The 26582-nt window shown below is 45.8% G+C and overlaps 1 protein-coding gene across 1 annotated transcript in view; it reads left to right on the forward strand.

The window, feature by feature from the left end:
• The window catches only part of DNAH14 (dynein axonemal heavy chain 14), a 327779-nt gene that overhangs the window by 121421 nt on the left and 179776 nt on the right, over positions 1 to 26582 (forward strand). The window contains exons 24-35 of the mRNA XM_043569070.1: positions 2186 to 2290; positions 2379 to 2497; positions 3247 to 3321; positions 8730 to 8817; positions 11920 to 12173; positions 16511 to 16742; positions 17435 to 17488; positions 18901 to 19046; positions 20756 to 20824; positions 21629 to 21815; positions 22768 to 22844; positions 25671 to 25842. Coding sequence (XP_043425005.1) covers positions 2186 to 2290; positions 2379 to 2497; positions 3247 to 3321; positions 8730 to 8817; positions 11920 to 12173; positions 16511 to 16742; positions 17435 to 17488; positions 18901 to 19046; positions 20756 to 20824; positions 21629 to 21815; positions 22768 to 22844; positions 25671 to 25842 — 1578 coding nt within the window. The remainder of the gene's footprint in view (positions 1 to 2185; positions 2291 to 2378; positions 2498 to 3246; positions 3322 to 8729; positions 8818 to 11919; positions 12174 to 16510; positions 16743 to 17434; positions 17489 to 18900; positions 19047 to 20755; positions 20825 to 21628; positions 21816 to 22767; positions 22845 to 25670; positions 25843 to 26582) is intronic.

The following is a 26582-nucleotide window of genomic DNA, read 5'->3' on the forward strand; positions in this document are numbered from 1 at the left end:
GCACCTCTCTGCCCTTCCTCTCTTCCCCACTGTGACCTCTTCTCTACGTTTAGTTGGTGGGGGGGGATTGTTCTGCCAGTCTTTGTGTCATTTTCTGAGTTATATATGCTGACGTGGGTGTTATCTAGGTGTACCTGGGTAGTGGGGCAAGCCCGGGTCCTTCTACTCTGCCATCATCCCTAGAAGTCCTAGTTTGATAATTTTATAAAGTAAGTTATTGATTCCATATATTTAAATTACCAGGGGCACCTAGGTTAAGTGGCTTAGTCGATTAAGCATCTGAATCTTGGTTTTGGCTCAGGTCGTGATCTCACAATTTGTGAGGTCGAGCCCCACGTCAGGTTCTCTGCTCAGTGCGGAATATGCTGAAGATTCTTTCTCTCTCCCTCTGCCCCCTCCCTGGCATGTGTTCTCTCTACATCTCTCTCTCTCTCTATCTCAAATAACAAAACAAAAAACACCTTTGCCAGAACATTAAATTGTCATCTAGACATACATATTTTTTAAATATCAGGTTTTAATATTTGAGATTCGGGGTGAATATATTCACTTCATAAACCAAGATCTCTTTCCAGTTTTTTATCTCTTTTTCCTTGTTGAACACAATTCACAGTGGTTGGAATGACCTCTCCAGAATACCTACATATGGCAGTTTCAGCCTATAGAAAGTTCTCTGCCCAGGAAGACCTTCTGCTATATGAATCCAGGATCTGAGGCCCCTCCCAGAGGGATCTGGTTAATAATAGCAAGTTTACTGAGTAGGGACCGAAATAAGTCTTCTCATTATTTCTAGCGCATCTTTGGACTATTACTAAGCATCATTACCAACCAGGGATTTTCCATTTATTCATGTATTGAGCACCTGCTTCGTACCAGGCACTGCAGCTGCATACTGGGACTCCCCACATCCTCCCCTCCTATTACAGAACTCGAGATCTATTACAGGAGCCAGAGTAGAGAGATGCTAGCATGTGACGTATGCTGTGATGGGTTGGATGGTATGGTCACATGAAAGGAGAGAGATTCACCCCTTGCCCCGGGAGAAGTGAGAACTCACCTGGGTTTGGGAAGAAGTGTGTGAGTTAGCCAGGTGAAAGAGTCCGGGAGGGGGTGGCTGGGAGGAGCACCCTAGGCCAGGGGGAGGAACACGGGCAAGTGTGGCACATTCGGGAGTTGTAAATGGGTTGGTACAGAGGATGCCTTGGTCGCAAAGGGGCAAGAGGGGAAAGGGGAGATTCTCCGGGAAGCAGGACCAGATGACAAAGGGCCTTGAATGTCATTGGATTTTGACTGGGGGAGTAAAATGACTTGATTGGGAAATGTGTCCGTAGAAGGGAGCACAGAGTATGTCTAGATCGGGGGCAGTGGGAATACATATACAGAAACCAGTTAAAAGGCTAGAAGTCCTGGGGGGACTGAGGGAGGACGATGGTCAGGATGAAGGAAGGTGGACCGGGAGCTTCAGGTGGGTGTGTGGAGGAGAGAGGACAGAGGCCCAGGGTCATGGCCACGGGAGGGGAAAGTGATTACACCGCAGGGATAGGAAGTAGGGGGAGGAGGCTTGCGTGGAAACAAGTGAATTCTGTACATGTTGGAAATCTAATTCTTACGGGGCAGTTAAATGAACATCTTCAATCAGCATTTGGACGCGTAGGTGTGGGACACAGGGAAGTGACAGGAGCCACGGAGCAGGTGCCCCGCCGGGCAGGAAGTACAGTGGCAAGTGGGAGAAGAGAGGGGCTGGGGAGCGTGGGCTCCACAGCAGTCCTGGAAGCAAATGGTCATGAGTGGCAGAGGGATGAAGAAAACAGGAGAGTGGCATCCCTGTCCATTAGCAGGGGGGCCACCGGCAGAGGGACCTTTGTCCTCAACGGGACCACAGGGCCGGGCAACAGCAGAAAGGTGGGGCCTGGGGGCCCACAGCGCTTTGTGAGTGGTGTCTGTGCGCATGTGTTCACCTGCGGGACTTTTGCTTTTATTTTCATTTGTTTTAGTTTTGTTTATTAAGAATTGTTTTTAGCAATTTAAGCATAGATCGAGCACGGGTCACCCTTTTACTGGTAGTCTGCACGCTGCAAGTTAAATACTGTGGGTTTTGCGTGTAAACAGAGGCCCAAATGGGGAAGTGAGTCCTAGCATAATTAATCACAGATTATGAACTCTCATTTCTTTTGGTTCCGGACAGGACTACCTTGAAACTAAAAGAATGATTTTCCCCAGATTTTACTTTCTCAGCAACACTGAACTTCTCGACATCATAGCGAAGAGCAGAAACCCGGAGTCTCTACAGGTAATGTCATCATTCCACGCTCAGCGATGCTATTTCCCAACCAGGTCAGAATTTCTCAGCGGTGCTGACATTCGTTTCTGGTCCATAGCCTCATCTTGCGAAATGTTTTGAAAATGTAAAACGGTTACTGCTGTGGAAGCAAGAAATTGGGCCCCCTGCCGTCATAATGCTCATATCCGCTGAAGGAGAGTGCCTTCTGCTGCCCAAGTACGGTTTGTAGGTTACAGACTCAGCATTCCCAGTCTGTAAAACTTCTTTATGGAATAATCTGCTTGGACATTTCTGATATTTCACGGAAGTTTGCTGAGCCAATGATTTCTTCAAAACTAACGTACCTATGCAGAACTTTACCTTTCCATTTCTGTATTTGTTGCTATCGTCCTGAATGCCACCACGAGGTTTTATTCTAGGAACTTAGGAAGGAGATTGGCAATTTGCTTAGGGGTTGTTAATGCTGCTTCCCCTGCTTCCTCCCCGACCCCGGGCCCCGTTGTGAATGTCCCCAAGTTAGCCAGGTCCTGCTGCCACACTGGTCCATTTTGCCAGCCAGCCTTTGGCGTGTGCTTCCTGATGTGAGCTGACTAAAAAGGCTACACCCATGTGCTCCCATCACCAGCCTCCCGAACCCAGCCCTGCCCCAGGCCGGCTGTTGAAAAGAACCAGGGAGGAATACAAAAACGCTTTGTAATGTAATTTATCTACTTTGTCAGTTCACCTCTTACTGGAAACTCTTAATTTTGTAAACCCCTGGTTTCGATGTCAGGATTTCCTCAAGTTAGGTGGAATGTTTTCCGTGTAGATTTCCAAATTAAGATCTAGAATAAACAAAATTACAGATTTATGATCTTTTGGCCTGTGAATGTTATAAGTGTAGAAGACTTAGTCTACAGTCTTATCAAAGGAACGAGACATGAATAAAAAGAATTCTTTGCAAATTATTTTTGAAAAAAATATAGGAAAATTCGAGTAAGAAGTGCCGTGGAACAGTGGCTGGTAAATGTTGAGAAAAGCATGTTTGATGTGCTGAAAAAGTGAGTATGATTTTTAAATCCTAAGATTACATTATATATATTTTAAACTCAGTTAATTATTTATTAATCTAAGTGGGAAGTATCTGCAGAAATGTGTGGAGTAAAGTCTTTGAAATGGGCTTTGATAGAACACGATGGCATATGGTGGAATGGAAAATAATCATTTTTACAGTGTGAATGTCCGTTTGAGAGCATCATCACAGACCGCACTTGGGCGGTTTTTGTGTGCTTTGAGACTCGCGAGTATCTTCAAACTGGCCCGGACCTGAACTTGGGGTGGGCATCGCCACCTGCTTCCAAAAGACCCAGCTCACCCGGCTTCTGCTTCCTCACACTGTTTGTTCGGTTCAGTCTTCATAATGTTCTCCTCCTTACATTTCAGTCTGTCGTTGGCTGCTGTTCCTGAAGGAAGAGCCTCAGAGTGGGAACTTGTAAAACTAATTTGATTAGAGCAGTCTTGTACATTTCTAATTATTTGTGGTCGATTCTAGAAAGGCTACTTACTGGTTGGGGGGCGCCTGGGTGGCTCGGTTGATTAAGCATCCAACTCTTGATTTCAGCTCAGATCATGATCTCATGGTTCGTGAGTTTGAGCCTCACATCAGGCTCTGTGCTGACAGTGTGGAGCCTGCTTGGGATTCTCTCGCTCCTCCTCTCTTTCTGCCCCTCCCTGGCTTGCTCTCTCTCTCTCAAATTAAATAAAAATAAACCTAAAAAAAAAAAAAAGAAAGGCTACTTATTGGTCTTGAAGTTTTAATATCTGTATTTATTAATATGATCCTGAATGCCCACGCAAGGCTTCTAGAGTAGAGTAGATTATTATTTACTTACATAAATAACCACAGTGGCTTTCCCTGGCTCTGGTTTTTCCCTGGGGTGATGTGATAAGGGCCAGATGTCCTCTTGTGTGTGAGGGCAGGAACTCCTGTGGGCAAGGACGCCCCCCCCCCCACCCCGCAAAAGGCATCTGGGCATTTGAGAGACCAATGGATTTCCACTTGTTACTCTGGGAGTTTTCTGGTTAGAGAGTCTTGTCATTTGCTAATAATGCTAATAATGATAATACTGCTACTAAGGTCTCTTTACAGTCCTTTGAAAAGTGTCACTTCCTTTTCATGTTGTTTAGGATGACAGATGTACAGTGTTGAAAAGCAGAGGTGACAGTGAGCATCCTTCTCTTGTTCCTGACTTTACTGGGAACATCTCTAGTATTTCCCCATTTGTAACGATGCTTAGATTTCTGGAATATACCCCTCATCAAAGTAAAGAGTTTTGTTCTATTCCTTGTTTGCAGAGTGTTTAATAATTAAAGGATGTTTATTAAGATCAGAGGGTTTTTTTAATGAAACTATCAAGAATCCCAAATACTCTTTCAACTTTGCTTTGTGGTTGTCATGAATTACAATAACAGATTTCCTTATGTTGAATTTTCCTTGTTTTCCTGTTCATTCTTTGGTCCGCTTACTTTTTTTTTAGAAAACTGTGTTAAACATTTCTTCCTTTTCTGTGGATTTTTATCCTTTTCGTATTTCTAGCATTTCTTTCTTTCTTTTAAAAAATTTTAAAAAAATATTTGTTTATTCTTTGAGAGAGAGAGAGAGAGAGAGTGTGAGCATGAGCGAGAGAGGGGCAGAGAGAGAGGGAGACAGAATCCAAAGCAGGCTCCGGGCTCTGAGCTGTCAGCACAGAGCCCCACGTGGGGCTCGAACTCACAGACTGTGAGATCATGACCTGAGCCGAAGTCGGTCACTCAACCAACTGAGCCACCCAGGCCCCCTCTTTCTTTTTTTTTTTTTTTTTAAGTTTATTTATTTATTTTGAGAGAGCACACATGCATGTGCGAGCTGGGGAGGAGCAGAGAGAGGAGAGAGAGGATCCTAAGCAGGATCCACGATGTCAGTGCAGAGCCAATTCAGGACTCGAACTCACAAACCGTGAGATCGTGACATGAGCCCGAGTCAAGAGTTGGATGCTTGACTGAGCCACCTGGATGCCCAGCACTATTTTTAATAAATAAATGCTTCACCACCCCTGTTGCCTCCCTCAACCTTGCCGCACGTCTGCAGAGTCCCTCCCGTAAACTCCCCGAGCACCCTCGTGTGTGCTCCTTCCCGCGGTTTCCTGTTGTATGTCTTCTCGTGACTGGGCTCTTGGTGTTGGTGGGGGGAGTTCACTTACTGGTGTTATATTGAGTTTCCTCATCTCTTTTGGGGTAGACATGCCAAAGTCAGAGACACTTTTTCCTGGTGAATACTCTTAAAATGTTAATGCAGTCAAAGCCTGTGGTAAAATCCGATTTGTCCCCAGTGTGCATGGTCACTCCAGAATGCCCTCCCGTCACCTCCGTAATCATGTGGGATTTTATTCCAAGTTGAACTCCCTGTGTATGCATCTGTAATTCTCTAGTGTTAGTAATTTTTTGGTCTGTTTGGTTTGGTTTTTGTTCATGATGGATTCATACGTCTCACACTGTAGAGTTGAGTTTCATTCTGCTACATATTTCCAAGTAATTTTTTCAGAAAGCATCCGTGAGCGGCAAATATTTTTATTTTGCTCTCTTACTTGCATGCTGATCTGAGTGGAATTAATTTCTAAGTTCAAATCCAACGTGTTGAATGCTAGCTCCCCCACGATATCACCAAGGCGATGCGTCGGTGAGGAAGAGCCGAGTGGATCGGGTCAAGGAGAAACCCCGCGAGACCCTCGGAGCACCAGGCGGGCAGGACAGAGCTGCAATGTCTGCTGGGATGCTGCAGTGTGGCCTCAGGCGGGCCTCTCGGTGGGGGGCTTGATGACACCTGGGTCAAGAGCAGGAGACAACAGCGCAGGGGTGGTGGACATGCAGGGTCTGCCCTTTTCTGCCGGGTTTTGGGAGAGGCCTCGATTTCGTTCTGAAACGTGACCATTCTGCAGCTCAGCCCAAACTGAGGTCTTCTCTCACCTTTCGAGAAGTTACTTTTATTTTATCGAGTGTTGCAGGACTTGGCAGTGTTCTGTCTCTCCAGGTGAGGTTCGTATTCAGAAGTGACGCTCCCCTCTGGCTGAGCGTCAGCCGCCGCCCACCCGTGACATGCATCGGGTCCCGGAGCCTCGGATGTGTGCTCGCTTTGGGAACGGAGCTGCGCGAGGCTGCGTGGGCTCCGTTCACACCGCGCCCCTGGGCAGACTGGGTTATTCACGCTCACACCGGCGAGTCCCTATCCCCCGGCAGGCGAGCAAACAACAGTGCGTAATCGCAGCGGGCCGCCCGCCACGGCTGTGGTTGGCAGGAGGGACGCGGGGCCCAGTCCGTGGTGGCTCATCTCTCAGCGTCTGCAGATTCCTTCTGTCTCTCCCGGAGCCTGCACACCCCCTCTGTCACCTCCCGGGTCACCTCGCTGGTCCCGGAGTTCCAGCCCTGCTTCAGATCTTCCTCCTCTTAGGGGAAAATGCCAGGGTCCCCTTCCTTTGTTTGCTCTCCCTCCCTCTCTCCCCACCCCCACCCTCCCTTCCTCTTTATCTTCCCCATCCGTGGTTCAGGGTGTGTGCTGTGATTTCGGGCACTGCTCTGCTGCTCCCTCCAGCATTCACCCTAGGACGCTCCCAACGCCCCCACCCCCACCCGGAAGTCAGCACAGGGCAGGTGGTGGGGACACAGGCAGAAGTCACGGCTCCCGTGACCATCCGAAGATGCTCCCCGGGTGCTGTTGTGTTTGTCGCACCCGACAGTGGTGTTCTTTGGTTTCTCTGCTCTTCTTTCTGTAATTCAATCCCAGTTTGCTGTCTGTCTGCAAGAGACTTTCCTCGTCGTCAGTGTCCCGGAGCACACTTTGTTGTTGTCCAGTGTGGTGTGCATGTGTGTGCGTGTGTATGTATAAAATATGTAATATGTGTATTATATATAATATTCGCGTCTCATCTGTCATTTGAAAGAATATGGTTCAGGATGAAGACAGGATTATTAAGTCAAAAATCTTGATCCACTCACACTATAGACTATAAAAAATCAGAATAAATATTTCCCAAACCCTGGGGGAAACAAAATAAAGAAAATACAGTGTGCAGTGGGTGGGGGGAGAGGGTCAAAATAGGAATACGATCCTAATTAAAAGATCTTGTCAAAAGATAAATGGAACTATATCCTGTTACAGAGATACAGCCATGCTACAAAAAGTTATGAATAAAAGCAATAAAGACAGTTCATGGAATAGCAAACCAAAAGAAAACAAACACTAAATGAAATAAAAGACCAGTTTAATTGATTAAACATACATTCGCCACTGATGTTGTCTTGAAATATATAAAAAGTCACTATAAACCTATTTGCCCTCAGTGGCAATGATAAAGAAGAAAATAATAAAAACAGACACCATTTGCAATTACAGCCAAAATTAGAATCAATATTCATTTTAAAAATCAAATAAATTCTAGGGGCACCTGGGGGGCTCAGACGGTTAAGTGTCTGACTCTTGGTTTCAACTCAGGTCATGATCTCACGGTTGGTTCTCTCTCTCTCAGAATAAATACACATTTTTTTAATTAAAAAAATAAAAATCAAAGTCTAAATGAAGATTGATAAATGAAGTATTAGAAGAAAACAGATTTAGTGTTGAGAATTTCAAATTTCAGTGAGAAAATGTGTGAGAATTTCAGTGAGAAAATGTGAAGAGTCATCAATTTGACTATATAGAAACTTAAAACTTGTGAGTGAAAAAAAACCACCATAACAATATGAAGACATATACTGATGGCACACATGAACTTAGTCTTAAAGAAAAATTTCTACATATTTTTCATAAATCCTATTTTCTTCATTATGACTCATTTTTAAAGTTAAATGCAAGGCTTTACTGCTAAAGTTCATTTGGTGGTTTCAGCCCAGTACTCCATCTTGTACAAATTAGTATTATTTTTTAAACATTTTATTCATTTTTGAGACAGAGAGACAGAGCATGAGCATGGGAGGGGCAGAGAGATGGGGAGAGAGACACAGAATCCAAAGCAGGCTCCAGGCTCTGAGCTGTCAGCACAGAGCCCGATGCGGGGCCTAAACTCACGAACTGTGAATCGTGACCTGGGCCGAAGTCCGACGCTTAACCGACTGAGCCACCCAGGCACCCTTGTACAAATTATTTTAAATGCTGACTTTGTCACTGATAGTATGCAATTCAAACCTAAATATGTGTCGTCTCCCCCTTCTAGCTTTACCAGCCCCAAAACTTGGTGGACAAGTACAGGTGGTATTAAAGAGAAGTTTAAGGAATATTCATTATGCATGAATTAAGGCTCTGTTATCTCTAGCATTTGATCCCATACATATACCTAGAGTTAAAAAATTAGAGATCCTAAGGGAAAATCTTGTCACGCTTGATCATTAAGGGGCCACAATGATCACATGTAATAATGGAAATAAAACGTTTTGTTTATAGATTTGTAAGTCAAGGCGTCGAAGACTGGAGCTACCAGACTTTTTCCGTGTGGGTGGTGTCTCATCCGGGACAAGTGGTCCTCACAGTGGTAAGTTCATTTGAACTAGACTGCCAAGAAAGCAAAGATGTAGAAATAAGCCATCACGAACGGTACTTATATGGGCCACTTACTTTGAAATGCATCAAGACATACGATGGACGAACGGACGGATGCGTGGACAGATGTGCAAGAAGGCAAATGTAGCAAAAAATTAGCACGTAGGTGGTGGGTATATGGGTATTCGTTTTATAATTCCACCTTTTCATGTTTTTAAATGTTTTCATAAGAAAACGTTGAATGAAAATAAATCGCACACTGTTTTCTTAGGGATGTCACTCTGTTGCATTGTGCTTGTTTTCTACCATCGCCATTAGAGAGTTACCACGAACTTAGCACACGTTCATTACGTCGCGGCTCTGCCGGTTCCAGGCCCCCCTGGGCTCACTGGCTAAAATCAAGGCGTCAGCCGGGCCACATTCCTTCCTGGAGGCTCTGGGGGAGCCTCCCTTTCCTCATCTTTTCCAGCTTCTAGAGACCACTGACACCCCTCGGCTTGCGGCCCCTCCTTCATTTTCAAAGCCAGCGTGGTTTGTGTCTCTCTGGCCGGTCTCCTTCGTCTGACCTCCCTCTGTTCGCAGGCAGAGAAAGTTCTCCCATGTGATCGTGTCGGGACCACTCAGATAATCCAGAGTAATCTCTCCACCTCAAGGTCTTGATTTAGTCAAGTGGGGTGCCAGAAGCACCTGGGGATTAGCACCTGGACATCTTTGCAGGGAGCCATCATTCTGGGCCTCGAAGGAGGAGAGGAAGAGACGCGAGGCACGTGTGGCACCAAGAAAGCCGAGGCGGGCAGCTGCTGTGAGCGGAGCCGGTGAAGTGGTGGCTGAAGCTGAGGGAGCGTATAGAACCTGCAGAAAAAGCCGAGGAAGAGGAAAGACCCCAGCGGACACCCCCTGTAACACACAGGTGGAGGAGGGGGCGGTGCAAGGGTGGAACCGAGTGCCCAGGAGGGGGTCCCGGAAGCTACGGCAGGAGAGAGGGAACCTGACGGACTTTCCTCTAGAAGAAGTGCCTGGTCATCATTTTAAGATGCTCTAGCGAGGCCCGAAGAGTCCTCCGTGTCCGCTGGCGATGAGGGTCTGCAGGAACCATGGAGACCGTAGTTTTCCCGCAGCGGTGAAGGCGGAAGTCTCGTCATCGGGAGTTCCTGCTGTCGAGTGGCTTTATGAAGTCCTCTGTTAAATGTAAAACCCACGTCACCTCGTTTTACTCTGCCTTGTGCCACCACAACGGCCGAGTCTCTGTTAAGAGAACCTGGGATTGTGGACCCCAATTCCGACGTCAGATCCCCTTGGTCCCGTTTGTCGTCCCCTTGACTGGATAGCGATCAGATCCTCTAAGATCCTGGGCCGAGGACTTGCTGAAGCTGTTGTCTGCAAAGGCGGCGAAATTGTAATCAATCCATCTGGGTGTTTCTGTGGTTTACCGGGCATTCGAATGATCGAATCTGCTCTACGAAGAAAAGATCTTCCCCAGGTCCCTGGTCCTCCAAAAATGTTAACAGTAAGGAGCAGGCTGGGTCATTTCCAGAAATGCCTTATTATAGGCTTGAGCTTAAATCGCCGAACAGACTTTGCCCCGTTTTCTCCCAGGCTGCCTACTGCTCATCTCTCCTCCCTGTACAGTTGACAGCCTCCCTTTCTCCTGCGCACGTGACGTGACTGGGAACCTTCTCCCGGCAGACGCCTGTGGGCGGGCGGGGGTGAGATGTTTGCACGCTCTGGCCACTGACAGAATTCCAGAATCCCAGCGTGGGTTTATCCAAGCCGTATCGAGTGAGGACTCCCTTCCATCCATCAACATAAATAAATGAAGATCTGGTTCCCGGTCCACCTCACTGGGACCAAATCCTCCTCCGTCCCCACTGCTGCAGCCCAGGGAGGGCACTTGGCCCATTGGATGCTCTCCCCCGAGGCTGGGAATCTTGAATAGATGCCTCAAACCCAGCAGTGGGGTGGCTTCTGGCTCTGGTAAGTGCTGTGGCCTCGATGACGGTCCCTGCTGCCTGGCCCAGACTTGCTCCCGCCTACTTCCTGAGCCTCCGTGTCCAGCCTCCTGTTGATCCGCTGCTGTGGGTTACCACATCCTTGAAGAAAGTCAGCCAGCAGCACCGACGGGTGCATCAGGTGTCCCATCCTCTACCCTCTGACCTTGCTCTGGGCAAAAGCTCCCCCCCCCCTCGCTATACAGATTACCTCCATGTTAATTATTCCGGTATTTATTTCTTCACAGCCTTACTTATATGTTTCTTAGGCACTTCAGGTTCATAAAATCCCAAAACGAATTCACTGTCCCCTCTCACCCGCAGCACACTTCCCCCTCAGGAGGACTATCCTAGTGACCGAAATCACGATTTATCTCATTATGGGGCAGAAGCCTACAAGCCTCCTGACGTGTCCCCTCCACCGACTTCCAGGTCAATGTGACGTTAATCCAGCAGCCTTCTTAAAACAGCTCTGGTGTTTATGGGAAGAGTGAGTGTCCGAAAATGGATCAAGTAACAAGTTATTCGGAGTTCCTGAAAATTATGATTGCAGACACCATATTCTGAGACTAGTATTTCTGGGTTCAACTGAGGAAACGGTGCTGACTTCCTCTTGGGGTTTTCTACCATTATTACTGTCCCTGGATTATTACTCAGGCTAGTGATGGTGGTTAAGAATACAAGATCTCAGGGCACCTGGGTGGCTCGGTCGATGAAGCGTCCGACTTCAGCTCAGGTCATGATCTCACGGTTCATGAGTTCAAGCTCCACATCGGGCTCTGTGCTGACAGTGTAGAGCCTGCTTGGGATTCTGTGTCTCCCTCACTCTCTGCACCTTCTCCACTCAATGCTTTCTCTCTCTCTCAAAAGAAAGAAACGTAAAAAAAAAAAAAAAAAAGAATACAAGATTTCAAAAGTATAAATGTTGGTGGTAAATACATTTCAGCTTCTTAAAAAACAAGGGCCCCACAGGCGTTAACCTGAGTTCAGTGTCTTACTCTCAGATACGTACAAGCGGGCAAACTGCGCGCACTCACGTGGTATGAAAACGTCTGGTTTGATGCATCAAGTTTATTCTTCACTCGTCATCTTGACCTCTTTTTCAGAGCCAGATCATGTTTTCTAATGATTGCATCAGAAGTTTTGCGAGTTCTCGTTCGAGAGAGGAGCTGGAGAAAGTCCGTGCTGGTCTGATGGGTCAGCTGGAGGAGATCTCGGAGCTGGTGGCGCTGGGTTGCGGTAACGCGCGCACGAAAGCCGTCCTGGGGGCGCTGCTCACGGTGTACGTTCACTGCAGAGACATAGCGGGGGACCTGCTGCTGAAAGGGGTCTTCAGTGCAGATGATTTTGAGTGGACAAGGTAAGGAGGTGAGACGACAACACCACCTAAAATAACTCGTCCCTCGTCCAGGGCTCCCTCTCGGTAAATTAATTCTCTGCCTCGGATTTTGTCGAACCCAAGTTTTACTTTTCCAGGACGTGTGGAAATTCTGAGCAAACCGTGTCGGTTTGGATACCGCGTGCCTCTGCTGCTTCCTCCTTTCCACTGTCCTTCCGCTTGGTTCGAACCTCTTTCTGCTCCATCTTCCCGGACTGGCTTCCTTCTTCCTGTGGTTGCGTTTTCCCTCGCCTTTCAGCCAGAGGGCAGCTCTCAGTGGGCAGTGACAGCAGCTCTCCCTCGGGCCTCCACTTCCCCCCATGTGCGCTCAACTCCGGGACACAAGTCAGGTCTCAGAACCCCTTTCTCCCAGCAGGAGCCTGGGAGCGCGTACTCACACTTACGTGGTGTTTCATGTGCAAACACGACACTGTAGAGAACAGAACCACCGGCTTTGGGGAGAAAAGGTCAAGCAGAAGAGTCCTGTGATAAATGTGCAGTTTCAAACTTCTGAGCTAATTTTTCTCTACGGTTTCCTCTGTTCGTGGAAAAACAACTGTCCTGCCTGCGTAAGGTCTTTGGTTCTTAAGAAAAGCTCACTGTTAAGAAATTCTGCATTACTATAAATCTCCTTATTTTTGATGTGACAAGTTCCTTAAACTCTAGGGAAAATGGAGCCGAGAGGCCGATATATTTGACTAACACCACTTGCGTATATCTTACCAGAGTACTTTCTATTTGACACGTGTTCACACGTTCGTCTTCTGGCAGAAGTGTGTCTACATTTTTAATTGCCAAGGAAATACGCCATCTTTTTGAACCATCACCCCAGAGTTTAGTGTGTCGTTGCTACTTTGCTAGTGACTCTCGGAGAGTGAAAACCAAGGGTGGAGGAGCGTATGTAGAAAAACAAAGTGGAAGAGACGTGATTCCAATAAACTGAGAGCACCTGTGATTCTAGGGCTACGGTTCGCAAATTACGGGCCAGCATGACCTAAGGCACCACAGGGAACTCACAGGACACCACCAGTGAGCAAAAAATGTTAAACTTTTGAAGGACTCGGAGGGACACAGAGCACCTGTCAGACACCAGGCAAACTAGTAGCTCCGAGTAACTGACAGGTTTAACGTGAGACCACGCGATAAACGGGTCAGTGATTTCTTATCCTTGCAAAGCTAGGTTTTGGACAGTTTCCCTGATTAATAAAAAAGGCAAGCACTAAATGAAAATTAACGTGAAACAAGATTGGCAAGTATACTATCTGATTCTAAGGTTTGAGAAATTATGTAGTGTACAACACATACACACATCCCATTAGTAAATAACTGTGATTATTTAACAATGACAAAAAAATGATTTTCTCTTGGGGCACCTGGGTGGCTCAGTCAGTTAAACATCTGACTCTTAATTTTGGCTGAGGTCATGATCCCGGGGTCATGGGATCAAGTGGAAAGATAACCCATGATCAAGGATTGAAAAAAATTAATATTGTTAAAATGTCCATACGACCCAAAGTGATCTATGGATTCCATGCAAACCTTCTCAAAATTCCAATGGCAATTTTCACAGAAATAGAAAAAAAAAATCCTAAAATTTCTGTGGAACCACAAAAGACCTCTCAAATATCCAAAACAGTCTTGAGAAAGAAGAACAAAGAAGGAGGTATCACACTTCCTGATTTCAAGCTGTATTACAGAGCTATAATAATCAAAACACTATGGTATTAGCATAAAAATTGACACATAGACCAATGGAACAGAATAGAAAGCCAGGAGATAGATAGATAGATAGATAGATAGATAGATAGATAGATAGATAGATAGATAGATATGTATAGACATGCATATAGACGTATATACGTGTATATATATGTTGACGTGTATGTAGTCAATCTGTGACCAAAGAGCCAAGAATAGGCAATGGGGAAAGGATAGTCTCTCCAATAAATAGTGTTTGGAAAACTGGACAGCTGCATGCAAAGAATGAAATTGGACCCCTACCTGATGCCACTCACAGAAACCAACTGAAATGGATTAAAGACTTGAACATAAGACTTAAAACCATAAAACTTCTACACAAAAACATGGACAGTAAATTCCTTGTTATTGGTCTTGGCAATAATTTTCGGATTTGACACCAAAAGTAAAGGAAACAAAAGCAAAAATAAACAAATGGGTCTACATCAAACCAAAAGCTTCTGCACAAGAAAGGAAACCATCAATAAATTTAAAAGGCAGCCTATGGGGGCGCCTGGGTGGCTCAGTCAGTTGAGCGTCCGGCTTCGGCTCAGGTCAGGATCTCTCAGTTCGTGAGTTCAAGCCCCACGTCGGGCTCTGTGCTGCCAGCTCAAAGCCCGGAGCCTGCTTCGGATTCTGTGTCTCCCTCTCTCTCTGCCCCTTCCCCACTCACACTCTGCCTCTCTCTGTCTCTCAAAAATGAATAAATGTTAAAAAAAAATGTTTTTTAAATAAAATAAAGGCAGCCTATGCAATGAGAGAAAATATTTGCAAACCATTAATCTAATAAGGGGTTAAGATCTAAAATATATAAAGAACTACAACTCAGCAAAATAAATTTTTTTGATTAAAAAAATGGGCAGAGGAACTGAATAGACATGCAGTCGAAGGAAGAAATGCAGATGGCCAACAGGTATGTGAAAAGCTGTTCGGCACGACTAATCACCAGGGAAATGCACATCAAAACCACAATGAGATATCACCTCACGTGTGTCACAATGCCTATTACCAGAAAGACCAGAAGTAACAAATTTTGTTGTGGCTGTGGAGAAAATACATTTATACACTGTTGGTGGAGATGTAAATTGGTGTACGTACTCTGGAAATGGATGGTGGTCTCTCATAAAATTAAAAATATAACTACTATGTGATCCAGCCATTCCACTTCTGGGTATTTTCCCTAATGAAATGAAATCACTATCTCAAAAATATATCTGTACCCCCATGTTCATCGTACCATTATTTATAATAGCCAAGACCTTCATTAACTGATGAAGGGATAAAGAAAATGTAGGGGCACCAGGGTGGCTTAATCAGTCGAGCGTCCGACTTCAGCTCAGGTCATGATCTCATTGTCTGTGAGTTTGAGCCCCGTGTTGGGCTCTGCTGACAGCTCAGAGCCTGGAGGCTGCTTCGGATTCTATGTGTGTGTCTCTCTCTCTCTCACTCTGCCCCTCCTCCCCTCCTTCCCTCTCTCCCTCTCTCTTTCTCTCTCTCTCTCAAGAATAGATAAACATTAAAAAATATTAAAAAAGAAAATGTAGTACATGGGTGGAATGGGATATCACACAGCCATAAAAAATGAAGGAAATCCTACAACATGGATGGACCTTGATGGCGTTCTGCTAAATGAAATAAGTCAGATAATCTATGACCCCACTCATATGGGCAACCCCAAAACACTGGATTCATAGAAACAGAGAAGAAGTTGGGGGTTGCCAGAGGCCGGGGGTGGAGCTGGGGTGGAGGGTGGATGAAGGACGTCCCAGTACCAGCTTCCAGTTATAAGTAAGTTCTGGGGATGGAATGTACAGCATGGCGCCTGTAGTTAACAATTCTTTATTGGGACGATGCCAAGACCGTAGATCTTAAATGATGTCATCACAAGAAAATGAAGCTCATAACTGTGTGAATGAGAGATGTTACCTAAATTGATTGTGATTCTTTCACAATATGTACATGTATCAAATCGTTCGGTTGTGTGTTCACCTTTAACACAAAGGTATATGTCGATATCTCGATAAAAATGGGGGGGGGGAGGGAAGAACACATACTGTAAAGCTACAGATTGGTCACAAGTTTTACCCAGAGCCTCTTATAGAAGAAAAGATTTACAGTTAGCACACAGTTGACAGGGTCATAAGATAAATACAATGGTTTTGTTCGACACTAAGAACAAAGAGCATTTCCCTCAGTTACCCTTATAGGAAGGGTCCTGGTTATAATGAGCAATGTCATAAGCCACGTTTTTATTGAAAACCGTAATAAACTTCATAGGGATGATTCTTGTATAAATCCTCCGTTAGTGCTGCCCACACCACACCAAAGCAGCGGCGAGATTCAGCAAAGCCATTTTCCTCGCCGGGAAAAGTGCTCGTAAGCTTGTAGAGTTCTGAGTCCTAATATTTCGTGTCTGATGTAGTCGTTGAATGATCTGTAACTCCTGTCATTTTTATTTTAATGTTTGTACTTGTTTTTTAGTCAACATCCCGTTTTTAGTTTTTATTGTGTTTCTACATGTGCAAAAAAAACTAAAAATAGTTTTGTCCAAATAACATGAGCATTGAAAATACCGTTCTCAGACATTTGCAGTATCAGTGGAACGAAAAACAACAGCTGTGCTACGTGTCCCAAGGCAATGCCAGCTTTACTTATGGCTACGAGTACCTGGGCTGTACCCCCAGACTGGTCCTTACGCCCCTCACCAACAGGTGCCAGCTCACACTCACGGGGGCTCTGCTCTTGAATCTCGGAGGCTGCCCCTCTGGGCCCACCGGGACGGGCAAAACAGAGAGTGTCAAAGATCTAGCAAAGGTAAGCGGTTTCTGTATCCAGAATAAATACACAGACCTTAACAGTACCTTAAATTTACACCGTTTCTGCTATTGAGATGTTCCTAACATTTAACAGACATCTCACCACGCTCATTAATTCATATAATTCGTCCTTTAATTTTTAAATGTCCACAGTGCACAGGGACTTGGCCTCTCTGCACGCCGAGCGTGCGTCGTGTTTGGGATTCCACCGGACAAGCTGACGCATGAACGGTGGTCTTGTCCCCCTTCATTTAAGGGTGACCCGTTTTGTTTGAGCCCCCCACACAGACTTTTACCTAGTCTTTGTGATTAATAGCAGTGTGTGTGTGTGTGTGTGTGTGTGTGTGTGTGTGTGTGTGTGTTTGGAGAGACAGAGACAGAGAAGTAACTGATGAACGCAAGGCATATTTGACGTCCCTGGAACGATGTCACTGGAATGCTTTTTTCTCAGTTACTCGGTGTGTTTTAAAAACAGGACCTTAGCGTTCCACGTACTGATCAACTTAACAAACAGCATATGCGCCTTCAGACTCCACTCGGTTTTGAGTGTTTCTCAATTTGGTGGGTAATGCATGCTTATATTGCAGCGTTTTCTCAAAAGAGTAAAGACATTTTATTACTCTAGAAGTTTTAACATTAGTATTTCGCGTCAGAAGGTGAGCAACGTACTAAAATAATGTTGTTTTTCAGTCGTTAGGCAAACATTGTGTGGTGTTCAACTGTTTTGAGGATCTGGATTATAAGGTAAAGTCTATTCATATCTATGCAGGAAAAAAATAGCATACATAGAAATAGTTCGTGGAGGATTGAAAGAGCAAGGAAAATATTTCCCTTGGAGAGACACTGAGTGTTAGCAGCTGCAAATGCTGTTAATTCTTTAAATTAACGTAACTGAGACTTACAACATTATGCAGTTGAACTACCTAAGACAGTGGTTTTCAAACTTTCTAATGGGGGACTTTTCCAAACAAAATCTGATAATGGGACGTGACTATATTAAGAAATCAAGAGTACTGCTTTATTAATATAAATTTATAAGTTCTACCTTATACCTTTATTTACCGAAAAGGTAATCATTAAGAACAATGAGGCTATTAACACAAAAATGTGAGGCAGGGTTGATACGGAGGATTGAGTTTATGTCAGCCTTGTTATGATGGCACGTGACCTAAGGCGTAGCTCATAACATTCTGAAATATTTATTAAAATTTAATGTACCTCTGTGCCTGTCCCAAATTGACCCGAAGTTTCGAAACACTCTATTTTGTCTTGCATGTTAAGTTCCCGGCCAGTTACCTTTTATGGCAGTCAGTTGATTTGCAGTTCAGAGTCCATTATCGGGAGATCTTGCGTTTTCAGTTTGTGCTCACTTAGCACATCAAGAATATCAGTGAAACCTAAACAAGCTGATTGCATCCGTATCATTAAGACCCTTAGGAAGTAGTCTCTTGTCTCTTCCTGCGGTGGGGGCAGCAGGGCTGGGGAGGGACAGGACTGAGGCGCCTGCCCGCCCACGCAAAACCTGAGGGGGAGCTGGGAAGCCTGCTAATCAAATAGTATTTTAATGCAATACTTTTTTAGAATCAAAAAACGCACGATAAACCAAATATCAAAATTTTAAATAAAGACACGATGTGATTCCTGCAGCCAGTGGGGAGAACCAGGCCCTGTGTCCCACCCGGAGGGGCTCCCACGTGCGCTCCCGTCTCCCATGCCCCAGCTCACACGGTCCCTAGCCTGTCTTCGTCCACACAGGTTCTGCCGGGCCTACAGAGTTTTCACTTGTTTCTTCGGCCAGCATTTACCCATTGGTAGGTTCCAGACCGTGAGTCTCCCGGGAGCGCCGAGAGCCCCGGGCACTCCGACCGGCACCTGCCGGGGCTCTGGGGGGCCGCCCCAGTGTGGCCCAGCTCCCGCAGGTCCTCGGGTGCATCACCCAGCAGCAGCACGCCCTCCGCTCAGCCCCGAGGCTGTAGCTGCAGGAGAGCGGATGTGAGGACCCCTGTGCTGAGCCGTGAGCTCCCCAGAGCTCCAGCCTGCCCTGCGGGGTCCGAGCACCTGCCGCGCACAGTGCACCTGTTCGGGTAAAAGGCCGAATGCGCGCACGGAGCCATGGCCCCGGGAGAGTGTTCACCTGTGTAATAATTGTTTTCAAGATAATAGGAAGACTCTTCCTCGGACTGGTTCAGTCGGGAGCGTGGTGCTGTTTGGACGAGTTCAATCGGATCGATGTGCAGGTCCTCTCTGTGATTGCGTCGCAGATCCTAACAATTAAGGCCACAAAAGACAGCTATTTGGTCAGGTATCAGTTGAATGTGTTTGGTTACTTACTATCAAATACTTTGTTGTACAGTAAGTGTTTGGGTTTGGGTTCTTCCCCCCTCCCCGAACATAGACCGAAAAGAATGACATTTGTCTTGAATGTCCCCTTTGCTCATCAAGTAACGTGTGAATATATATAACTAACTTTCATGCCAACCTGGGGGTATCCAGGCTCTTGCCCGGCCTTGGAACGGTCTTGGGAGCCACCAGGACAAGGTCGCAAATATGTTCCAACTAATTTTACTTTAGGGCTTAAATTCTCTTAGTACCTATTTCACGTGAAGAAACCAAAGACTTTTTCTTTAATTCTACATCTTTTTTAAAAAATAAAATTATACTGGCCACACACCTGAAGCCCTCCCTTATCCCATTACTCTGAATTAATAGACTTGTATTGAAAAAATCCTGTAAAAATACTATTTGTATGTTCAGACTACTAATGTTTACTAATCCAAGCAAAAATGTCTTTCTCGTCAGATAAATTCAGGAGCTTACATGGTTTACTTTATGGGTGTAATTGGACTTGTGGGTTTAAAATGTCTATTACAATCTTTTAAAAAAAAAAGTGTGTGGGGGGGGGTGGTGTCCCCAGGCTTTGTTGCCAGTGTTTTTCCTTTCCTGCTTCGACCACCCTCACCGGTATTAGACGTCCATAAAATCACTGGAGGATTTCTCTCCATGGTCCCTCTGTCTGGTGCTGACAGCAGGGCGCTAATGTCCGTGCCAAGGGTTCTCCTTCCCAGCGTTCCCAAAATTACTCAGTCGGGGAGCTGAGGGCGGGCTGTGTCCCGTGCTAATGCGGGAACTCTGCGCCATGATCACTCTTTGCTCCACGCTGTCACCAAGGGAGAACCCTGTGTCCGAGGGTCTCCCAGGGTTCTTTTCCCGTTCGGTCAGTTCATTCAGGTGGGTGCCTTCCCGCCGCAGGCCCCACAAAACTCCGCAGACACAATCAAATAAATCTGAACCCCAGCAGGGCTCGCAACACGGGCTCGAGGTCAGCCTCTTCTTTCCCTCTTATGGTCATTTTTCCCCAGTCCGTGCGGTTTGGATTTAAATGTAAAACAGCCTTAGGAAAGTTCCCAAGCTCACTTACAGTTTGAACATCCTTTGGCTTAGAGAAAACAGTCCTCTTAGTAATGAATCATATTGTACAGGGGAGGAAAATTTTTCCTTTACCCTTTTAGGCTCTTTTGGCCGACGTAAGATAAATTAACAGGAGAAAACTTTAATTCCATACGTAGGGGAGCCTCACACACACGTGAGACGTTCAAAGACAGGCAGACGGTTAAGGTTTAGTGTGCCATCCTGAGCTAAGGAGAAGGGGGAAGGAGTCTGGGGCTTCGAGGGAAGGAAGAGAACTCACAGGAGATGGGAAGAGCACGTGTTTGGTGAACAGACAGTTGTCGTGTCCTGCAGAGACCGTGGGACACAGGAATTGGGGTGAGCAGGCTGTGCTGAGCCCCCCACAGCTTGCCACACGCGGCCCAAACCTGCCGTAGTCGTCTCTGGTGACCGCTCTCCTTCTGGACCGGGCCCTCCGTCTGAATTCTTAGAAGCAGTTCAGGGGGAGGTAGAAGGTTCTTTCTGGGTTTTTCGGACCTTCGTTTTCAGGGAAAAATAATCCACCTACCAGAGTGGCACATGGGGGTGGGGGCTCATTCTGAACCCCTTTCCAATGTCTTCTAGGTTTGTACTGGAAGGAAAAGACATTCGTATCAATATGTCTTGTGCGGTATTTGTCACCATGAATCCTGAGTAAGTATCGGTTAACCTGTGCTGGCGGTTGGAGACAGGTCAAAATCTTTTCCTAAATCTTAGCCATGACGCAGCTGTCTGACACTGTAATCTGCCATCCCCTCGCCAACGCCCGAATCTCCCTACCCCCACGTGTCTTAAACAGCCGTGGCTCCGGAATTATCCACGTGGACGTTTCTGACTGAGGGATTTTTCACTTCATGAATAGCCAGGGAGAAAGGCAAAGGTCAGCAGTTTGTCACAAAGAAGACAGCAAACAAACAAACAGAGTAGCAGAGGGAGTAGAATATGGTGGTTACAAGGAGCGGAGGCTGGGAGGGCTCGAGGGAATAGAGGGAATACGGATGGTCCCATCCGATGAGGGGATGGGGGGCCCTGTGGGAGGAGGCACAGAAGAAAGGACAGTAAAGGAGGAAGCTCTTGAGATGAAAACTACAATAGAAACTGTCTTGCAAACTTGCTTTCAGGTAAAGGTCACACAGGGCGCCTGGGTGGCTCAGTTGGTTAAGTGTCCCACTTCAGCTCAGGTCATGATCTCACGGTTCTTGAGTTCGAGCCCCGTGTCGGGCTCTGTGCTGACAGCTCAGAGCCTGGAGCCTGCTTCCGATTCTGTGTTTCCGTCTCTCTCTGCCCCTCCTTCCCTGCCTCCCCCTCACCTCTTTCTCTCAAAAATAAACTTAATGTGACAAACTAGTAGAAAGCTAACTGGATTATTTGGGGGGAAACTATATTGTGTGGTTCCTCATTAGAAAAACTGAAAAGTGGTCTGTTTTTTTGTTTCTTTGTTTTTCTTACCCGCTTAAGGTACAAAGGTCGAGTAGAACTCCCAGATAACTTAAAGTCTCTGTTTCGCCCAGTGGCGATGATGGCTCCCCATCATCAAATGATTACTGAAATAATGCTGTTTTCATCCGGTTTCAAATCTGCAAAATCCCTCTCTGGAAAGCTGGTTAGCATTTACGAATTAGCTAACAAACAACTCTCACAACAGGTAACAAACTGCTTTTCTCAAAATAGAAGTGATTCTGTGAAACTTCAAATGAGACTCTTGGGGCATCGGACCAGGGACGACCTGGGGAAATAATGGAGCTGGAATCCTGTTAGCGCATCGGGTTCATGAGCCAGTGCGCATGTGAGGTGATGTGTAAAGTCAGGCAGGGCTCTAAGCCTTTCGTCTGGGCCCTGGAGACAGTCCCGAAGCATCTGTTCTTTTACATGATGGGCTGCTCTCTCCATACCAGGAAGCTGACAGATACAGCGGTGACTGTCACACCTCATTGTGCTTCGAAACACTTGGGAGGACTGGTTAAAACACCAGTCACTCGACTTCTCCCACCAGCTTTCCGCTTGTCTGGGGTGGCGCTTGAGACTTTGTGTTTCTGACAAGTTCCTAAGAGTGCCTGATGCTGCTCATCTGAGTGCCATGTTTTGAAAGTGATTGTCCTGGGATATGCCAGCGTGAAGAGTACTTGTCTGTAACCCAACATGGTTGGGACAGGGACAGCCAACTTTCTTTTTAGAAGGAAGGAGGCTTCGAGGGTCCTCCTGGGGGGCTCAGTCGGTCGAAGCGTCCAGCTCTTGATTTCAGCTCAGGTCACGATCTCACAATTCGTGAGGTCGAGCCCGACATCAGGCTCTGCACGGAGCCTGAGTGGGACTCTCTGTCTCCCTCTTTCTCTGCCCCTCCCCCTGCTCGTGCGCACTCGCGCACGCGCGCGCACTCTCTCAAATAAATAAACTTAAAAAAAAAAAAGGCTGGGGGCACCAGTTTGGGAGGGAAGCGAGGGGATTGGAAGCAAAATGGAGGCTTTCTTGAGTTGCATCGTGGTCTGTCTCCACGGCGTACGTGAAGAGGGGGTTGACTGTGTCGGAGACCCATTTATTTCCAAGTTCTGTTTTTCCCTGAGACACTTTAATAACTCAAATATTTTAATGCTTTATAGGATCATTATGATTTTGGCTTGAGGTCTCTAAAGACAGTTTTAATAGCGGCTGGAAAGAAGAAATGGGAGTTGAAACGGTGAGTTGAATTTTGATTGAGTGTTAGGTCAAAGAGAGTTACATGACATGGGGAAAATAATTTGTAAAAATCTAAGTCATGATGCCAAGATAAAACAGGGAGCTCTCAGGATGTTTAAGTAGAGATAAAAATATGGTAGAGGTGAAGAATGTTTAAGAATGTGAAAGAAGAAGAAAAAAAAATGCACATAATCCCTGGGTATTTTTCCACAAAAGGACCTATTCTCTAAAAAAAAAAAAAACAAAACTGTATCTTAGCTTTATATAATAAAAGATACACTGGGGCGCCTGGGTGGCTCAGTCAGCTAAGTGCCCGGCTTCAGCTCAGGTTATGATCTTGTGGTTCGTGGGTTCAAGCCCCACATCAGGCTCTGTGCTAATGGTTCAGAGCCTGCTTCGGATCTTCTGTTCTCCTCTCTCTCTGCCCCTCCCCACTTGTGCACCTGCTCACACACGCTCTCTGTCTCAAAATAAATAAACCTAAAAGATACACTGGAATAAAAGGCCTCATTTAAAATGAGAAATGTAAAAAACCTATATGAATATGCCTATATGAAAAATGTGTACAACCCACACGAAGAAAACATTCGTAAAGGACACAAATGAAAATGTGAATAAATGAAATAATATACCAGGTACGTAATATTATAACATCTTAAAAGGCTTAGCATCATAAAGATTTAAAGACTCTAAATGTTCATTTATAGATAGAAACACAGCCCAGTGAATATACCTAAAGGTATTATTTGTTTTTCGGTGGGCTGATTCTAAAGTTCACATAGACAAACAATAAAGACTAGCTAGAAAAATGTTTAAAAGTGAGAGCAGTGAAGGAGAAACATCCCTGTAAGTATTGAGACGTATTATGGAGTTTCACTGGTCCCGGCACCGTGGTGCTGGCTTACGGACAGAGAGGCGAGCCATCGGGTCAGGAGAGCAAGCCCAGAGGTGGGACCTCACGACTGGGCATGTATTCTGTCATCAGTTGTGAGGCAAGAACAGACTTCCAGTGAGTGCTGATGGGGAACTAGACTGTCACGTGCATAAGACCGAGTTGGAGCCGCAGCCAACGTCATTTTCCCGGATAAAAGGACCAAGAAAGCACTAAAAACATACAAGTATTTGAAGAAACAAAATGCCCTTTATATCCTGCAACTAGAGAAGACCTTTAAAACTAAGACTCAAAATCCAGAAGCCATAAAGGTAAAGACTGATTGATAATGGTCGAAAAACACGGTAAGGTCAGAACACAGATGATAAACTGGAAGAAAGGTGTTTGCGTTTCCTGTCACGGTGGGATTGGTCATCCCCTCTCATCCCCCCCTCATGATGCGTGAGGACTGCCTAGAAAATGCAGGGAAGACATTGTAGGGCCAAGGACAGTTCTCAGAAAAAGAAACAAAAATCTTGAAGGGGCGCCTGGGTGGCTCAGTCGGTTAAGTGTCGGACTTTGGCTCAGCTTATGGTCTCGAGGTCCGTGAGTATGATCTTGAGGTACAGAGCCCTGTATCAGGCTCTGTGCTGACAGCTTGGAGCCTGGAGCCTGCTGCCGATTCTGTGTCTCCCTCTCTCTGCCCCTGCCCCACTTGCAGTCTCTCAAAACTAAAGTTTAAAAAAAAAAAGTGCCCAGTAAAAAGTACCTAATAAATGTTAGCTATTACCTATCTTTACTAAGGATCGAAGACTTAAAAATTACCACCATCCTGATGAAGAATTTCTGGACCAGCCGTCGACAGGAGAGGAGAAGGACACTTCTGCACAGAAAACTCTTCTTCCTTTGCCTCTCTACAATTGTATCACACCACATGCAGTTATTTCTTTCGGTTGCCTGTTTAATATATAAGAATATGTGGTAAAGGGATAAATGTGTAAAATGTTGTTATGGGACAACATATTATGTGACAGCTTTTACATCTGGAGCCCTTTGTGGCAAATAACAGAAAACTGAAGCTGGCTTAAACAGTAGGAGGAATTTACTGTTTCAATCAGAAAATGCAGAGGAGGGCGGGGTCTGATGACTTGGATGCCGGTTCCGGCTTTATTTCTCTGTGATGTTGTCAGCACTGCAGCCCTGCGCGTCCTGGCTTGGTCGGCTTCCTTTCTGGTGGTTTGGAAGGATCCCCGGGGCCATCCGCCCCACTGAACCGAGTCCCGAACCACTCTGAACACACAGGACATTGGAATCACTGTGTCCTCGTGACTGCCACTGACCAGAGCTGGGATCACATTCCTTTAAGGAACATTTGTTAGCCCCCATTCTTGCCTTTCAAAACTCCCTTATAATCATGGCTTAAACATACTGCCTGGGCAAATCGGAGACAGTTAAACTCCAGTCTGAACCTGAAGCTAGTGGGAAAAGAAATGCACACGCAAGGCCCCTGGACCTGTTACGTTAGCTGTCAGGTGTTCACAGGACCAGTTCTGTAGCATAGTCTTGGCCACTGTTCCCAGCTATATAGCCTGCAAGCCGACTTCTCTGGCCCACCTAGAGATTTTTAATAAATCATTCATGTTACTTTCCATTTCATATCAGCCCACATGAATTTCCGTTGTTGGCAGCTGAAATACCTTACTGATACAACAATGCCCATCCCTGAATCAGTGACTGGGGAGTGACATTATCCTGATTGTTCGAGACCAGCCACGGTCCGTCTCTGGATCTGGGGACCAGATTAGCCTCACCCACACCACATGGCTGCTCTGCAGTGAAGGAGAGGGGGAAACGATGTGGGGTGGCCACCTCTAAAAAAGACTAAGGATGGCCTTTAATGTCAGCAGAGCGTACTTGCTAACTTGTTCTTTATATGTCTTTTCTTCCCCCCCAAAGTAACACCAATAGCGAGCTTTCTGAAATGGATGAAAGTCTGATCCTTACCGAGGCTATAAGAGAAGCTAGTTTACCAAAATTTCTCCCTGAAGATGTCCCACTTTTTGAAAAGATCATGGCAGACATTTTTCCTGGAGCAGCAGTTTCGACAGAAAATCAAGTTGCCTTGGAGGTAATAAGACTTTTGGAAATCGTCACAAGTGGTTTAGATGTGGAATATTAATTAGGATAAAAAGCGTAATGCAAGTTAAAAATATTATAGTTCTTCCTGAAATAGTCTATTCCTGTTATAATTGGGGGGATTAAAATACTTGTACGTATATTTTCCCTTTGGGAGAGACACGGCCTCGACGAAGAAGCTTCAAGCAAAGAAGGTGCTCTCTATTTGGTTTCCCGGTTTTCCCATCTTTCCAATGGGAGTGATAATGTTTTCTCTTCCTCCTGTAAAGGGGTGCTTTCAGAATCAAATTAGGTCAGAATTATGAAAAAAGACTTTAACATGCAAATAGTTTGTGATCGTGAAAGATTAGGTGTTAATGATTGTAGAGCCCTCTGTTTTCCCTCTTAAAAACTCATTGCCTTCGTGTGGGTGGGACCTCGACAGCTCTCGTACTGGGAGCCAGCCTCCCGCTACCCCCTGGCCTCATCTGGGACCGGTGGCCGCCAGCAGTGCTTTCCAGAAACATATGTTTGATCACATCAACAAAGCCACTGTTGGACGAAACCCAAAATCAGTTACCCTGACATATATTCTTACGATGCCTCCACGGTCTGGCCAAACCGGGCCACCTTTCCAGGATCTCCCATCCTTTGTCCTTCTGCTGTTCTTTCTGTCCTGGATTTCTCCCAGTTCTCTGGCTCTTCCCGGGCTTTTATCAGGTGTCAGGCCATCAAACCCACAGCTTCCTTTCC

Source organism: Prionailurus bengalensis, chromosome E4, assembly GCF_016509475.1.
Source record: "Prionailurus bengalensis isolate Pbe53 chromosome E4, Fcat_Pben_1.1_paternal_pri, whole genome shotgun sequence".
NCBI classification, from domain to species: Eukaryota; Metazoa; Chordata; class Mammalia; order Carnivora; family Felidae; genus Prionailurus; species Prionailurus bengalensis.